This window comes from Maniola hyperantus, chromosome 16 (assembly GCF_902806685.2).
Source record: "Maniola hyperantus chromosome 16, iAphHyp1.2, whole genome shotgun sequence".
NCBI lineage: Eukaryota > Metazoa > Arthropoda > Insecta > Lepidoptera > Nymphalidae > Maniola > Maniola hyperantus.
The window spans coordinates 2,810,228-2,828,760 of NC_048551.1; the positions used below are offsets into that span (position 1 = coordinate 2,810,228).

Genomic DNA, 18,533 nt, shown 5'->3' on the forward strand with positions numbered 1-18,533 from the left:
GGTTGCCATTATACTAAGTATCTGGCGATGCATGACGTGATATTTTCTAATACTATTCTGGAGAAAATATAAAAAATTAGACTTCATATTCTTTGACGTAAGATTTTTTATAACTTTATTACAAGTTATCTCCCAAAGCCACCATGATCCAAGCAAACATTACTGCCAGTGTTGGGACAATAAGCAGAGAAACTTTCAGCTTTTATAAAATAACGAAGGTCTGGCTCTTACAGCCGCACTCCGAATCCGCTTAATCACATATTATATCTCTCACATATATCTGTCTCGTTTTAACTCAATCTTAAGTAAAGATTAGCGATTCTGAGTGCGGTTGTTAGTCCATAAGTAAGTATTTTTAGTTTCGTCGCATTTTACGAGTATTTAATACAAAATCTTGCGAGTACGAAGATAATCTACTAAAGTACCTACTCAATAAAAGCTTTACTTCAGCTCAAAATGTAATAAAGACAGAGTGGAGAGCTTAACTTTGTGGATCATGTTACTTGCACGAGACTTCAATGAGAAGGGTTTTGTTAAAACGAATTACTTACCGAGTTTGAATAGACTTTCCTACTTAATAATAAATAATTATGCTTCAGATTTTATGATGAAACAACATAAATCTTCTGTTCCCGAGTTTATTCGTGAAGATCTTTGTTTATGTTCATTTACCAATTAAAAGCTCATAATAATAACTAGCTTATGCTCGCAACTTCGTCCGCGTGGACTACACAAATTTCAAACCCCTATTTCACCGCTTATGGGTTGTATTTTCAAAAATCCTTTCTTAGCGGATGCCTACGTCATAATAGCTATCTGCATGGCAAATTTCAGACCGATCCGTCTAGTAGTTTGAGCTGTGCGTTGATAGATCAGTCAGTCAGTCAGTCAGTCACCTTTTCCTTTTTAAACTAATATAAGCTGTGATAGCCTAGTGGTTAAGACGTCCGCGTTCTAATCGGAGGTCAGGGGTTCGATCCCGGGCACGCACCTTTACGTAATTATGTGCGTTTTAAGTAATTAATTATCAATAGCTTTAACGGTGAAGGGAAACATTATGAGGAAACCTGAATCCCCCCCATCCCATCAGAAGCGGGATAGTAATGTATGTATTTCTTAGGTAGACATAAGTCTAATTAGGTTACCATGTGACGTGAACAAAGTCAAAGCTTACCTAATATTAACTGCTTCGTTGACGTAGTTATCCCATACCATCAGAAGCGGGATAGTTATATTTGTATTTTTTAGGTTGACTTAAGTCTAATTAGGTTACCATGTGACGTGAAGTTATAAAGTCAAAGCTTAGGTACCTGATGTTAGCTGCTTCGTTGACGTAGTTACCCCACCCCATCAGGGGGGGAGTAGTTAGTGCTAAAGAATAAGCCCAAATGAAGATTACGGATACTGCAGCTCCCTTAGAACTGAGATGCCTTGAGCTAAGCGGTCTTGTCACCATCAGGTATCGCTCGAAGGAGATTACTGTTAGAGTGGTGATGGAAGTTATACCTGAAACAAAAATACGTTGTTAAAGAGAGTATTTCCGAAAATTTGTAGCCATAGCCCCTATTTAGCGTTAAAAAACTGGGATAGGTTTCTGACAATCTGTAGATGTAATTTTGCAACCGGCAATTTGCTGATTCCATTTAGCTCATAACTCGACGAAATTCTGAATTCTGGTGATGCAATTATTTGAAGTCCGTTGATTATTTCGTATAGAAAGTTTGTTAGTTAACAAAGTTATTATTAGTCTGATTACTAATTGTAGAAAAAGAAAGCAAGTTAATAAAAACATGTCAAAATAGAAAAGTTTTGAAAAAGTTCGCAAATCTAACAACTTAAGTAATTTATCTTAATCATACAGTCAAATCAATCTTAATAAATACGTACTCGTACTGGTCTTAAAGTTATTAAAGTAAACTTATTTTTGCTTCATGATAATAAAATAATCCAATATTTGGTTCACTTCTATTTATTTCAATTAAAATAATATATTAGTCTATGATTATAGTATTTTGTTCTGGTACTCCATACTCGAAAGGGAAAAGCAGACATTTTAAAGAATCATCTTAGGGCCGGCGCAGATCCACGGAGTGAAGTGGAGTGGAATATTTTTGATAAAAACTTAAACTCCGCTTCATTTACTTCCGCATCATTCAAAAATATCTACTCGTGTGACTCAAAGCTCTAGCCTCGCGCCACTGAGCTGCGCCGCAGTTATCAAAAAGTAAATAAGTTGAATTGTTATCAAAAGCTCCACTCCACTTTGCCTGTGGCCGTTCCGCCTGTTTTACCGTCACTCTTTTATGAATTTTGAAAGGCATATCGCACACTACACTGCCAAAATGCTCTAGCTCATCTAGATTACATTTTATTATCGTACTGAATATCAGGTTAAGGTAGCTCAGTTCGGTGCTTTCTCCATACAAACGTAGGAGGGAAAATACAACAATATTCGATATTGTACGCACAAAACTAAGAATTATATCGATTTATCTCGTCATTATCTAGGTTTATTGATATATAAAATATTGAAAAAAATATTGATTTAAAAGTTACGAGGCTCAAAAGATTCCTATTTTAACACTAAATTAATGACAACTTTGGGCGTAAATAAATAAGATTAGGGATATGAAAATTCTAAAACAATTTATCATTAGACGTTGTTTATTTATTCATTAGTTGAAATAACTTTACTTTGCAAACATAAATTCAGCAGTTTTTTCTCAAAAATACTTTTCTTAAACCCTTTTCGCGCGCTTGATTTCAGTGAAAATCATCGTGCCTCTCAACTTTCTCATACAATGTCAAGTGAAAAGCAAACATGTTACCCACGTGCGCTGCCAATTTCGGTCGAGCGTCCTGCGTCACCTTAAGGAGAATAAATGTAAAGGTAATTATATAATAAGGAAAATGTTATCTAGTAGTAATTTACTGTCTTGGTTTGAGGCCTCTTTTAAAATCTCTCTCTGCAGTCTGCATCGTATTTCTCATTGATGAGGGTCGTAACTCCTTTCCTTAATCCTTATAATATAATAGTAGGAGTTTTCTTGGGATAATATATTAATTATGCCTGCCCTGATTCTACATACAACTCGACGAAGAGTACCTACTTTATTTCCACTCTTATGTTTACCTTACGATTAGGTTCTTACTTAATTATTAGATGATGCCCGCGACTTCGTCCGCGTGCATTTAGGTGTTTTAAGAATCCCATAGGAACTCTTTACTTTTCCGGGATAAAAAGATAAAAGGTAGCCTATGTCCTTTCCCGGGATGTATGCTAACTCTGTACCATTGATATGCACTGTCGGATCTAGGTGCACACGCCCTTCAAAACCATGTAGAATGTAGATCATGTTATTGTGTTCATATATTCCTATTCAACTCGCAATTTTAGTCCATAGAGTGAGCTTTGAATATAAATTCTCTAGTGAACACTACACGTAGACGAGAGTTTGGCCTTGTTTACTAATTTGTTATTTAGGATACCTTCACACATCCCTTATTTAAGAAGCACATAATAACTAACTAGTGTAAATTGACTTTTGCTCCAGTAAGAATTTCTAATCAACACACACGAGTGGCGGAGGTGCAGCGTCTATTTATCACGTTTTTTTTAAAGAAGTTTCATTCTATCCGTCTGTTTGTTTGTTTGTCTGTTCGGTATTTTGGAATCGATTTTAATAAGCAATCAACTTATGTACCTAATGTCAATGTCGGTCCATACTTGAGGTTATCATGATTTGCCCATGAAAAAAATGATGTTTAAAAATTATACTCGAGTTGAATACTCGAATCGAGATGTGCAACTGCAAACACATAAATAAGTAATGATGTTTGCGCATTTTTTCACAACGGAATACGAACATAATGTTTATTTCCCAAACATTTCCTCGTTTATGTATTCATAACCTTCCGGTAAGTAATTTAAATACCCATTCTTTATTTACTAATCGTACTTGAGCATGAGCTTTGGCTGGGAAAAATCTAGTGAAAACGCGAACGGAATTTCACTGAAATATGAAATACCTAATACTACCTGCTAGCTTTTTCTCGTGAACGAAACCTGGGCTTTACAGTCTACAATACTGTGCAGCTAATTTTGGAACTATTTTTTTCGTAACCTTCATCTAACTGTAAAATCTTTCTCTCTTTGGGAGCTTTAGAGAATCAGTTAAGAAAAAACATAGACATATTAAAGTTATTGTCTCTATGCTACATCGTCGACCTGCTGCTCGATTCCGTAAAACCTGCATCAATCATTATTACAATCGCAATCGATGCGATTGGCTCAATTGATGCTATTCTTGTTGCAACAATGCATTGTAGTCAAGTTAGCGAGCATCAACCAATCAAAGGTGATTGCGATCGAGATTTTGTAGCTGTCATTCTACTGCAATCGAGCACCAGATACATGTTTATGGATAAAGACAGTAGACACTAGTCTCCTGAAGAAAATCGGCTCAAGTTTAGGTACCGAGCAATATGATGCTGCCGCATTCCTGCTTTCAATAGGTGTAACCACTTGAGAAGTTTTATCATCAGTGGTGTCCATCTTGAAGGTATTGTTGCTTTGAGATCCTTTACGGATGTCCTCCTCAATAACTTGATGGTGAAACAATCTGTAATGACCTGTGTTAACCCCTTTTATAGCTTTAGATGACACCAAGGAATCTCATGATCAACCCATTACCAGCTCACTACTGAGCCGAGTCTCCTCTCAGAGTGAGAAGGGCAGTCTGCCACGCTGGCCCAATGCGGATTGGCAGACTTCACACACCTTTGAAAACATTGAGAACTCTCAGGCATGCAGGTTTCCTCAAGATGCTTTCCTTCACCGTTAAAGCAAGTGATGTCAGCATGAGCAACACTTTATCTTTTGAAAGAAAACTTCTTTATGAAAATTCTATCAACGTTGGCGAGATGTAAAATTTCATGCAGATGCTACAGATGTTCCAAATGAGCAAAAAATACTTTGTAAAATTGTCACGTAGTATGGAAAGGATCTAAAAAAATTGCTAACAATTCAGACTGGTGCTTTGCGGGTAATCTATTCCAAATCTTGACAGTTTTAATCAGAATGTTGTGTATTTTCTAATTTTTAAAGATATATTAGAGGAGGAAATCCATAACTTTATTTTCTATATAAAATGAGGAACTGACTAGTGACTGACTGACATTGCATATCAATCTACATCTCAAGGCGCTGGGTCTAGACTCTAGACCAACCTGAAGAAAACCTGCAAGAGAGATTTTGCAGGTTTTCTTTCATAACGTAGGCCACTAGAAAAGGAAAGAAAGCGAAGCGAGTGCAGGTTAGCACTTAGCTAGTAGATAATCTAGTAATATTATATCACTTTTCACAGCTTAATCGATCTTAATAAAATTTATGGCATAGGGATAGCTTGCATCCCGAACATTTTTATTCCGGAAATGATCTTAGTCAGGCCGGAAAATAAAAAATAAAAAAAAAGAACTTCATGCGGATGAAGTTACGGTCTTTTTTACTGTTTTCCTAGCCGTAAAGTAAATAAATAATCAAAAAACATAGCTCAATCACTGTGCGTTTATTTGGGCCGAGTTACCTATAACTTCTAGCAGCATAGACATCTTAATAACATAAGATTAGTATGGATAGCAAGAACATATCGAAATCGGTTCCGCGCTGAAGCTGTTAAAAAGCTAATGAATTTTTAATAAGGAGCTAGAAAGGGAGGTACATCAAAACGCGCTAAATCTAAACTCTCCTCAGTTTTGGCTATCAATCTTGGTATTTACTTAGTTTTATAGGTTAACAAATCCCCTGATACTCGTTAAGCTTATTGACTTTCAATGTCATCATGCGATGTAAATAAAATTACTATCCTGTATCAATTTGTTTAATATCCCTAGGGGACAAATACTTTTATGCTGGCAAGCAGTGGCGTGCACAGGGTTTGAAGCCAGGGTAGGCATTAGTTAGGTGAGAACCTGTTTACCGGCAGGTCATAATGAAAAATATGCATTGAGCTATTATAACTGGGGTAAGCAGTGCATTTATGCCTCTATGACCAGCACGCCACTGCTGGCAAGTTTGTAGATCCGGAATATTCCCCATTTCCTTGTTGGCAAGCTAGCTCAAGCTTGGCAAGGCCAAAAAAAGGTGTTGGGTTTCTCGGTCTAGAAATTCAATCAACGCAGTCTTGTCTAACCCACCTGGAGAAAGTTTTTCGTAAAGTGTTAAGCCGGAAGTTTGCAATGGAGGTTCGCCGAGTGGAGCGAAGGAGGGAAAAGGCGTCTGTCGTACTTACGTAGCGAAACGAAGTCGACTTGGTGAAGTTGAATGAACGGACGACTCACGGAACGTAGTTACAAATTTAGCCTATTAGCCATAGTCCATTTAATAAAACTTGACACCCTTGGACTCTCCGCTAACGAATAAGTCGGGTTTCGTTAGTACTGATTTCTTTTTATGTAGAAAAAGTGAGGAGCAAGCCAGGTCAACGTGAATCCAAAAACTGAGAACAAAATTAAGGAGTACAAAAAACACGATAGGTGGTTGTGGTGTATAAGACCAGTAGGAGTAAGATTGATATTTTGGTCGCAATGTGAACGTGCGATACCCTACTTCTCATTATGTAATATGTACGAATTGTCAGTTTAAGTAGCATAAAAATGCAACTCCTCAATATATCGAATTAGGTTGCCTGCACATCGGATTGAAAGAGAGGTGATGCAAAATTATGTAGGTTAGGTAGTTAAGCAATAAGATTAAAACAATAGTATGTAAGATTTCTTTATTAGTATTGTTAGTCCATAAGCGAGAGTAGATCATAAGTCGGCTCTCAATAAACATCTTTCACCGTTGCCGCATTTAATTATTACCATACGGCCACAACATATCTCAATTAGATACTAGCTGATGCCCGCGACTTCGTCTGCGTGGAATAAGTTTTTTTTAAATCCCGTGAGAACTAGTTGATTTTCCGGGATAAAAAGTAGCCTATGTCACTCTCCAGGTCTTTATCTATACCCATGAAAAAAATCACGTCAATCCGTTGCACGCACCGTTGCGACGTTATTGAAGGACAAACTAACAAACCAACAAACAAACACACTTTCGCATTCATAATAAGGGTACTGATTCTCCATGAACCTATCTGTAATATAAAATGAATCACTAAATATGTTAGTCATCGCAAATCTCGAGAACAGCTGAACCGATTTCGCTAATTCTTTTTTTATAATATTCCTTGAAGTACGAGGATGGTTCTTACGGAGAGAAAAATTTAAAAAAAATGGAATCGACTGTTAAGCGGAACAAAGTTCGCCAGGGCAGCTAGTAGCTAATATTATCAATTTCCGTACATACTCTTAGTATAGGATCCCGCTACAGAACGACCTTCACCGAGCTGGTTAATGGATGAAACGTATTTTATATGCAATTTTATATGTCAATAAATATATTGCATATGAGTTGCCTAAAAAATTTCAGTCCAGGATGGAAAAAAATTTTTTTTTCACCGGGATCTTAGACCATCTAGCGGTGATATATCGAACAGTTTTTAGTCTAGCATGATGAGTACACCGACCTTTGAAATTTAACCTTTTGAGGAAAGGAACTTAACATTTATAAAGCCGAAAAGAATCAATTTCTTCCAATAAGTAATAGTGGCCCCTGGGGTGCCATGAAACGTATATTGAAGTAAATAATGTATTGGCCGTCAACATTTCGTGTTATTATTCCAGGTAACTTAACAATATTGAAGGTATATGAATCATATAGAAATTGATTGAAGTAGCGTATTGGGACTAATAAATTATTTACTGGTTAGAAGAATGAACTGCGTTTTGGAAAGTCGTAAGAACTCTTTGATTTTCCGGGACAAAAACTAGCCTATGTCACTCTCCCTGGTCTTTGTCTATACCCATGCCAAAAATCACGTCAATCGGTTGCACCGTTGCGACGTGATTGAAGGACAAACCAACAAACTAACAAACCAACAAACACACTTTCGCATTTATAATAAGGGTACTGATCAATATCTAAAGCGCTCGATTATATATATATTATATTACATTTTTCAAAATTTGTACGCACTCTCCCCACCAGTGAAACATCATATAACTTTTTTCTTTTTAGCACCTAATCATTACAATCCAATAATAATATGTAGGTCCCCACGACGCTCGAGTAAATCCCTAATTAGCCTCTTGGGCTCCCCTACTGTTATTTATTAATCAAGTACCTATTCAAAGTTCTTGTTGCTCTCAGGCTCCTCATCAATGGACAGTAACTTTTGTTTTAGTGTAAGGAAGCGAACCTAGTACCTACTTTTCCAGTTTGTCTGAGAAGTTGGATTTCGACTTAATGAGGAGGTTTCCAGGCAACGTTCGAGAAAATTTTCATAGATGGCGCTGAATATATGACCACCACTAAAGACGAAAAATAATACCTATATCTATATCTATCATACTAGCTGATCCGCCCCGGCTTCGCTCGGGTGGAGTTTAAAAAATTGAGGGGGAGGTTGAATTAAATTTTTCTCTTCTTGTAAGAACCATCCCCCGTACTTCAAGAAATATTATGAAAAAAGAATTAGCGAAATCGGTTCAGCTGTTCTCGAGATTTGCGGTGAGCAACATATTTAGTGCAGTGGTTCCCAAAGTTGACTGTGCTACGACTCATCTGATTTAAGTTTACAAACTCGGGACCCACCTCTAGGAAATTTAAGCGTTAGCAATATTAATAAAGGACTTTTGAAATAACAAACTGTTTTAATACAATCTTTTATTACTTAATTATATAAATTTTATGGGAAGGATGAAATTGTTTCCTATGTTTCGCCATTACAGTTTTGACATCAACTTCAACTTTAGTTACTTTTAATCGCAGTGAGTTTGGTAAGTCCAATTTATTTCGGTATTTAGTTTTAATGTTACCATATTCGAAAACCCAGCCTCACATAAGTATGAGGTAGTAAAGGGGAGGAGGACTTTCATAGCTTCATCAAACAGGCATGGATGACTACCAGCAACCGAGAGCCAGAATTTCGTTAATTGCTTACGATTGAAACTATTTTTTTGTGACGAATCTTCTGATAAATCAATTAGTTCTTCACTTGCTTTTGTTGACATACCAGTTGGTAGGGGGTCTTGAAATGGGTTACAAATCCAATTCATCAAGTCGAGCTTTTTCATCTCCTCGCCGAAATAGTCGTCAAATTTCGTCAGTCGCCCGCCCGCCCGGCCGCTGGCTCGGACGGTTGGTACTATAGGCAGGGCCCACTCAATATTCGCTCGCGACCCACCAGTGGGTCGCGACCCATAGTTTGGGAAACCCTGATTTAGTGATTCATTTTTACATGCTTTAAATTTAAATCGGATATGAAATTAATAAATTACTTCTATTATAGTTCACAGATTTTGTGGGGAAGAAACGTAAGGAAAACTGCAGTGCAGGCTAGCTCTTACTCTTCATCTATGTCATTGATTCACACGACCTAAACATTAAAGCATAGATCATATAGATATAGGTATTATTTTTCCTCTTTCGTGGCGACCTATGCGAAATATTCAAGAGACATCTATGAAAATTTTATTGAAGCTGTCCCTGAAACTTCCTCATTAAATTGACGTGAGAGGCTTAGGCCGTGTTATTCGAAAGTTGAAAATACTTATTATTAGTTCATGACCACAATTTAATTTTTTTGTGTGATCTAACCCTAAAGTCACGGTTTTTAGATTTTTCCCCAAATGTCAGCTATAAGATCTTCCTACCTGCTAAATTTCATGATTCTAGGTCAACGGGAAGTACCCTGTAGTGTAAGTGACAGACAGACAGAAAGACAGACAGACTGACAGACAGACAGACAGACAGACAACAAAGTGATCCTATAAGGGTTCCGTTTTTCCTTTTGAGGTACGGAACCCTAAAAAACCGGCCAAGTGCGAGTCAGGCTCGCGCCATGAGGGTTCCGTACTACAGTCGTATTTTTTCGACATTTTGCACGATAATTCAAAAACTATGATGCATAAAAATAAATAAAAATCTGTTTTAGAATGTACAGGTGAAGACCTTTCATATGATACCCCACTTGATATAGTCACTCACTTCGAAAATACTAATTATTAGTTCATGACCACAATTTTTTTTTTGTGTGATCTAACCCTAAATTCACGGTTTTCAGATTTTTCCCCAAATGTCAGCTATAAGATCTACCTAACTGCCAAATTTCATGATTCTAGGTCAACGGGAAGTACCTACCCTGTAGGTTGCTTGACAGACAGACGGACAGACAGACAGACAACAACGTGATCCTATAAGGGTTCCGTTTTTCCTTTTGACGTACGGAACCCTAATTATAAATACATTATGTTAAGTTTATTTATATTATTAGAATATATCTACAAGCTGAAAGTTGAAACGCATGATTCAAATTGCTACAAAGGCCTTGAAAATGAAGGTCTCTTTGTTGAATTCCGAGCTTTTCCTTGTGTTTTCCTTCTCAGGTACATAATATAATAATAAAGGCGTAGTGTGAAAGACCCTTCCTTCGAGCTGGAAACCCAAACTGCTATAAAGGTCTGGTCATACACAAAACGTGACAGAGACGAATTTCTAAAGAAAGTCTTCGCACATTACATACATTCGACACTGATCCGTCTTACAGTGAAGCATGGAAATATGGGCTTTATTTCTTGTTACTTATGGTGGAATTTCCATTTTAAAAGAAGTGAACGATACATGCACTACACATTGTTCTCGTGGCATACATTTATTTTCATTACTCGTTAAAAAATTCACTCTAAGCAACACGATCAACGCGGTATAAAGTGCAAGCGATTGATTCGTTGTCACAACGACGCGTTCTCGCTCTTCAACGAGTCTTGATAAAATACCATCAATACCATGCTCTCACGCACGACTTGTATTTCCCGTACAAATACGAGATTTTATCGACGCGACGTCAACGTCAACGTCATAATAGCATGACTTTCAATTCAACCCAATCCGTCCAGTAGTTTGAGCTGTGCGTTGATAAATCAGTCCATCAGTCAGTTAGTCAGTCAGCTTTTCCTTTTATATATATACGGGCGGCCGGGCGGCGGGCATACGGTCACAGTGCGTGTCGCGGGCGGGCGGCCCAAGACTTTAATTTTTTAAACCCGGACTACAAATGAAGCCGTGCCCGGACGCCCCCTAGACGAGGACAAATCCGGGGAAACCCGGACGGCTGGCACCCTACATGTACGTCACCTCTAACCTTTAGTTAGATCGGTTTCTACGAAAAATTCAATCACAAACCTCTCAAAATATGAAACTCGTTATTTTAGTTTACAATATACTGGATGTAATCGGTGAATTTATATTAGATTTGCACTTATCTAAAGAAAAGTCGACCCGATGGGACGCTGAAATTAACGAAGCCTTTGAAATGTTAAACATTTCTAACGAAACTAGAGCGTTTGCGATTGAATTTTGTTTTTCTGTCCAAAAACTTTATTTTTTTTACATAAGTAAAACACCGTTAGGTATAACGCACACAGTCAGAGTGGAGTGCTTTTTGATAACAACTCAAACACAGTATTGTATACAAATTGGTATAAGCACTAAAAATAAAATACGGAAGAGATTCAAAGGACTGAGCGAGCCGCACGCCGCGCTTGACCGCGCCGCCTCCCTTATGACAAAGTAAGGGATGATTAATATGTCAACAAATGGCGTCGTGCACGGATACGGCACGGTGAAGCATAAATTGCTTCATATAAAATGTTCGTGATGTTTTGAATCCGTGCCTTGTCTGCGCGTCGTCATCATCCCTAATAAATCATCCCTAATAAATCATCCCTAATAAAGGTTTACCTATTTTATTTATGAGAAACTTCCCTAACGCGCTGCCTGCTGCATAAGTGAGGCGGCGCGGCCCAGCGCGGCGTGCGGCTCGCTCAGTCCTTTGAATCTCTTCCGTATTTTATTTTTAGTACTTATACCAATTTCCCCCGTAAGTCAACGTACAAAATGCTTAGTTGTTATCGAAAAGACGGATTTGAGTAGACTCCAATCAGTCTGTATGTGCTGGCCCTAATCATGGTAGCTTTCCACGCGGTTTGATGTTACGCAAACCTTATCAGGGACGCTGAACTATAACCTACTTCAAAAACCGGCCAAGTGCGAGTCAGGCTCGCGCAACGAGGGTTCCGTAATTCAGTCGTATTTTTTTGACATTTTGCATGATAACTCAAAAAATAAATAAAAAATAGTTTTAGAATATACAGGTGAAGACCTTTCATATGATACCCCACTTGATGTACTTAGTTATCTTACTTCGAAAATTGAAAATACTAATTATTAGTTTATGACCACAAATTAATTTTTTTTGTGTGATGTAACCACAAATTCACGGTTTTCAGATTTTTCCCCTAATGCCAGCTATAAGACCCACCTTCCTGCCAAATTTCATGATTCTAGGTCAACGGGAAGTACCATGTAGGTTTCTTGACAGACAGACGGACAGACAGACAGACAACAAAGTGATCCTATAAGGGTTCCGTTTTTCTTTTTGATACCTCAAAACGAACCCTAAAAACTTAAACCTTGGAACCCTAAAAATTTTCATTTTTTATTGAATAACCAGTCCATCCATCCATAACCATCTGGGGGTAGGACCATCTTCTTAGTCCAAAGTCTCAAAAGCGAGCGAACCTAGCAGAGTATCGGCAGATATTTAAAACCTTATACCTCTATTCGGCTTTACGCTATCGGAAGGCTAAATCACTAGGTAGGTCGCACGTCTGTGTCGGTTGGACAATAAATAGCCACGGCCGAAACCTTCCACAAAACCAAAATAGCTAATAAATGTTTCCCAAATATAGCTCTAGCTGGGCATCGAACCCGGGTCTCCTACTTAGGTATACCAAACCACACACAGTGTTCACAATACAGCAGCACCAGTGAAATCGTCATAAAATTCAACTTATAAAGAAGTCAATGGGGCAATAAGCTTTTAATTAGATACCAAAAAAGATTTCAATGAAATTTTTTACGATTTATAATTTCGGAGAGTTGTAATTAACTCTTTATTAAAGGAGATGTTTCGAGATGTACCTACCTACTCTCGAGTTCAAAGTAAACATTTTTAATTAGGTATTTATTAGCTGATGCCTGATGCCCGCGAAATCGTCCGTATAGGATTTAGGTTTTTGAAAATTCTAGGTAGGTACGTAAGGACTTTAGTTTTGATTAGTGTGATCATGTATTGTCGAAAAGATGGAGCGGGACAAAGAGTCAGAAAACTCTGTATTTCATAGACAAATATCGAGAAGAAACTGTTTTATGGGACCCGAGACATCCAGAACATTACAACAAAGTAAAGAAAGAAGACGCTTGGGATAGATTTCTTTTTTCTGACAGTAATGTAATAAAGGAGTAAGTAAATACTGTTGAAATTTCTGCTTAAATGTTTCGCATTTTACTGATCTGTAATCTGGAGGCTTTGCACAGTACGATGTATAATCGCCACCTCGTGTTTTATTTTGGACGCTCGACCTGTCACCTCAAGGGGGCTCTTAGGGATGATTTATGTAAGAGCGTGTCGAGTCCGACCTGCGTACAAGGTTATATCTACTATGAATAAACAAATACGAGCGAGGCAAACTTGCATACCGAAGGGTTTGAAAGGAGAATGCCAGATCCTGACCCACCAATTTACACACAATATAAATTAATGATAATTATCCTAGTCCATACTATATACTATATTATACTATAGGTACTATAATATTATAAATGCGAAAGTGTGTCTGTCTGTATGTCTGCTAGCCTTTCACGGCCCATCCATTCTACCGATTTTGACGAAATTTGGTACAGCGATAGCTTGCATCCTGAGGAAGGACATAGGCTACTTTTTATCCTGGAGAATAAAAGAGTTCCCACGGGATTTTTGAAAAACTAAATCCACGCGAACGAAGTCGCGGGCATCATCTAGTTTTATAATAAAAATCCACAATCAATTTTAGACTTGCCTTTAAACAAGTTTAAAAAATCTATTAAAAGTATGCTCCTTAAAAAAGCATATTAGGTATAGAGTCGAAGACTAAGTAAATGATAAAAAAGCTTGGATTTGAATCAGTATGGTATAATAATATTGTAAATTGATCACTTGAAAAGCGATCTGAGGAGCAACCGTCGAGTTTCTTGCTGGATCTTCTCGGTAGGAACTGCATCCGAACCAGTGGTAAATTAAATTAGTTGACGACAAAAGCACTTGTAAAAGTTTTATATTATATTCTATTTTATTCTTAGTAGGTATCTTACCAAGTAGAGCCATGAAAAAGCCGTAAAGCACGCACATGGTGTGGCCGAAGACCCAGCGGTGGAACAGTGCGGATATCAGTGTCAGAGGGTTGCCCAGTACCGACACCGAGAAGTCGGAGCACACCAGGTTGAACAGGATTATGTTCAGCGGGGTCCACAGCTGGGAACAACAAGATAAAGTTCAAATCTAACACTCGACTACGGTCCTCTTAATAAAAGCTGATATATAGGTTGTAACCAGAACGCTAGCAAAACTTAGCGTTATTAAATAATTTTTAAATACATATCAAAAATTGCGTAACCGGCAGGAATCGAACCTGCATCTTCTGGGTTCGCGCCCGATGCCATGACCACTCGGCCAGGGTCTCGCTTACTGCCAGTGACGAAATTGGTGATATGTATGTTAACTCAGTACTGAAGCGACTGTATTTAGCGTTATTGTTATACTACGTAAACACCAATACCAATAACCATTTGCCTCATTTTGTAGTTTTAGTTATTTAGTATTTTTCAAACCCGCAATGTATAGCATGCAAAACTCGGGTCAATGCCCCACCTATGACGCGGCATTGACTCTGACTATTGGCTACTTTGCATTGTTTTGTTGCAACAAGAATACCGTAAAGCCAACCAATCACATCAATTGAAATTGTAATAATGACATGACATCAGCCTACAAGTTTTAAAATGACATCAGCCTACAAGTTTTAAAATGATATAGCTATGTTTAAAATTTCGAGCCTCTAGTTCATTTTAGCGTTAAAACTATCGTGAGTGATTGATTTCCATTATAAAAAACCGGTCAAGTGCGAGTCAGGCTCGCGTAACGAAGGTTCCGTACTACAGTCGTATTTTTCGACATTTTGCACGATAATACAAAAACTATGATGCATAAAAATAAATAAAAATCTGTTTTAGAATGCACAGGTGAAGCCCTTTCATATGATACCCCACTTGATATAGTTATCTTACTTCGAAAATTGAAAATACTAATTTTTTAGTTCATGACCACAATTTAATTTTTTTGTGTGATGTAACCACAAATTCATGGTTTTCAGATTTTTCCCCCTATGTCTGCTTGATAAGACCTACCTACCTGCCAAATTTCTTGATTCTAGGTCTACGGGAAGTACCGTGTAGGTTTCTTGACAGGCCGACAGACAGACCGACAACAAAGTGATCCTACAAGGGTTCCGTTTTTCCTCTTGAGGTACGGCCCTAAAAAGCCACTAAAACAGAATAAAATTGAAAGTAGGTACCTACTCACTCGTAAAAAATTGTTGCTATAAATTTGAGAAAATATTACGGCACATTTCGTTATTAAGTGCCAGGTTCTAAATTTCAAGTAGAGCTTCAAGTTGAAACGAGTAATTATTTATTTTGCGCTAAAACTTTTGAACCACTTCGGACGAAGTTATCTTATAAATTTGAAATATGAAATGGCTTTTCGTCTTCATATACTTATAACTTAAAATATCCGTAGATTCCTATGAGCTTTTAAGCTTTTAAGCTTTTAAGAAAAATCGCGTTAAGCGGCTTCCACAAAAGCGTAGCGCTGAGAAAACTAAACCAGATAAAATGTCTACTTGAGAAGCAATCATCATCCATCAGGGGTCAAAAGTGTATACTTAATATAAATTACGAAATAAAAAGTATTATATACGAAAAATGTATTTTCACCACTTTATAATTATTATAAGTTTGAAGACGGTATATCGACATTAAATAAACTTAAAATTTTGAAATACTTACCTGAATATACCTTCATAATAAAATATGTTACGCTATATTCACCATCATCATCATGATCAACCCATCGCCGGCTCACTACAGAGCTCCTCTCAGAGTTAGAAGGGTTTTCTAAAGGCCGATGTGGGTACATCATTTTCTGCCGTGTACTGTACTATGAGTTGTCTACATGATCATTATTGACCCATTAAGAATATTTTCCTTTTTTGCACAATTTCGATAACTAGGTACATTGAGTTATGCTCAAAGTTATTACACATTACAGTCATACTGAAAAATGTCATATTTCATAATTATTAGTATAGATAAGAGCATAATTTACATGCAGTTTCAACCATGTTTCACCTAATTTAAATGTTATGATACTTTGTACACGTAGATACCTATAACAAAACGAACTCATCGTGAATTATATCAAACTTCTGGCATATTTTATAACTTTATTGTTTGTTGTGTGCCACATCGCAGCAAATTGCTGCACGAGAAGCTTGTGCCTGGTACTCGTATTTTGTGACTAAAATATTAGAAAAGCTGCCTACTGAAGGTTTTCCCAAGACACCTATGTTTTTCTTTAGCTGATATAAAATGTATACAAATCACACGTCTTGTTCCACCTTCCTAAATCCTACGTCCTAAATGGTATAGTTACAGTCAAACTAGCCAACTTTGCCATTCAATGACTTTCCCAAACAGCAATTTATAAGCAAATTCGCTTTGTATTTTTTTTTGATAAATTAATACTTTAACCACCATTTATTCGATTTTGATGGTGGGCAAAGTAATCCGGACTTTTAGCCAACATTGCCCACATCGACTTTTCATCCAAATATACCTTACTCTTAAAAATACCTGCAAAATACAATGACTATAATTTAAGGCTGTCTTGGCCTAAGTTTCAAAATTTTGATTGCATGCCCGGGATTGAACCTCCGACCTCCGATTAGAAGGTGGACGTCCTAACCACAGGTTGTAAAATATTACTGCGCCAGCAAAATTACGTAATAAAAGTTCCAGCAAATCATATAATAGAAGTGACAAACATAACAAGATTGAATGGAAATGCAAGTGTTTATTTTTGTCATATTTTCATTTATTCCGCAGAGCTCTACGATTCTGTGAAGCTTTCTCCAATATAACTTGGAAGATGAAAGTAATATTCGATAAAAGAAAATAATATTGAATAAACTTTTAAACGTTTATATAAAAATGTTACTAGTCTATTTGATTTGAACGTTTCTTTGCTTTCAATGATATTAAATGTAGTACGAATAGGACTGACACGACAGTAAAGCCTGTCACTGACGTTAGTATCTAGATTCTAGACTAGACTAGAAAAATAAATTCGAACGTAGTTATATTATAAGAGGCGCAAATATGAGAATATAGAAAATAGTTTCATATTTGTGCCTTTTGGGGTGGAGACCATGGGTTCGTGGGGCGAGGATGCTAGATCCTTTTTTAAGGACCTTTCATCCCGTCTCGCGGAATCCACGGGGGACCGGAGGGCTGGCAGCTACCTCGGTCAGCATATTTTATTTTTAACAGACTTCAAAAAAAGGAGGTGGATATAACAGTACTTGTGTGTTATTATAACACACAAGTACTGTTACCACCATATTAGACTTTTCACAACGTTATATTGACGCGAATAAACAAACACATACACAATAACTGCCACACACAATACCCTCCCTGGTCTACGAGACTAGTCGGGTAAAATCAACGACTTTTGCGGCTCTTCGCCGTAATAAGTACCTAGTCCTTTAGTTGCGAGATGTCCACTTCAGTTAGTCTTTGTAAAACGTCTTTTGGCTTTTTCAACGCCTTTCGACTTAAATAAGGCGATGGAGCGTTTCATCTTATTTTTAATTCCCTTGAAGATATAATATGATGAAAAAGCGTTTGATATTAGCTTAGTTTCCTCGTGTTATATCATATTTTCTGCGTGTAAAATATTAAAAGAGAAAATAATATTTTAAAAACGCAACGCGTCGTGAGTCGTAACGCAGTTTCTCATTCAAATATTTGATATACTTATCTAAATACAAGGCGACTGACTGACAGACTGATCTATCAACGCACAGCTCAAACTACTGGACGGATCGGGCTGAAATTTCACATGCAGATAGCTATTATGACGTAGGCATCCGCTAAAAAAGGATTTTGAAATTCGACCCCTAAGGGGGTGAAATAGGGGTTTGAAATTTGTGTAGTCAACGCGGATGAAGTCGCAAGCGTAAGCTAGTAACTGTAATGAAAATGAAATGAAATAAAAATCTACAATGAACTAAGTAAGTATAAGACTTATTTTGTGAACAAATAGGTAGACCGGAGAGGTACATAGTTTTAAAGTTTTTAAAAATCCGGTTTGTCTCATGTAGTTATATCATATTTTGTTTATAGTTAATAACTAACTGAACAAAAAATAATTCCCATAGATCCCGAGATCCCGTAGATCGTGTCGCTTTTTGTATGGTTTGGTTTTATG

General features: G+C 37.2%; 1 protein-coding gene across 1 annotated transcript in view; it reads right to left on the reverse strand.

Moving 5' to 3' along the window:
• The window catches only part of LOC117989684 (parapinopsin-like), a 69,044-nt gene that overhangs the window by 11,180 nt on the left and 39,331 nt on the right, over positions 1 to 18,533 (reverse strand). The window contains exons 4-5 of the mRNA XM_034977078.2: positions 14,297 to 14,456; positions 1,311 to 1,506 (exon numbers count right to left, since the gene is read on the reverse strand). Coding sequence (XP_034832969.1) covers positions 1,311 to 1,506; positions 14,297 to 14,456 — 356 coding nt within the window. The remainder of the gene's footprint in view (positions 1 to 1,310; positions 1,507 to 14,296; positions 14,457 to 18,533) is intronic.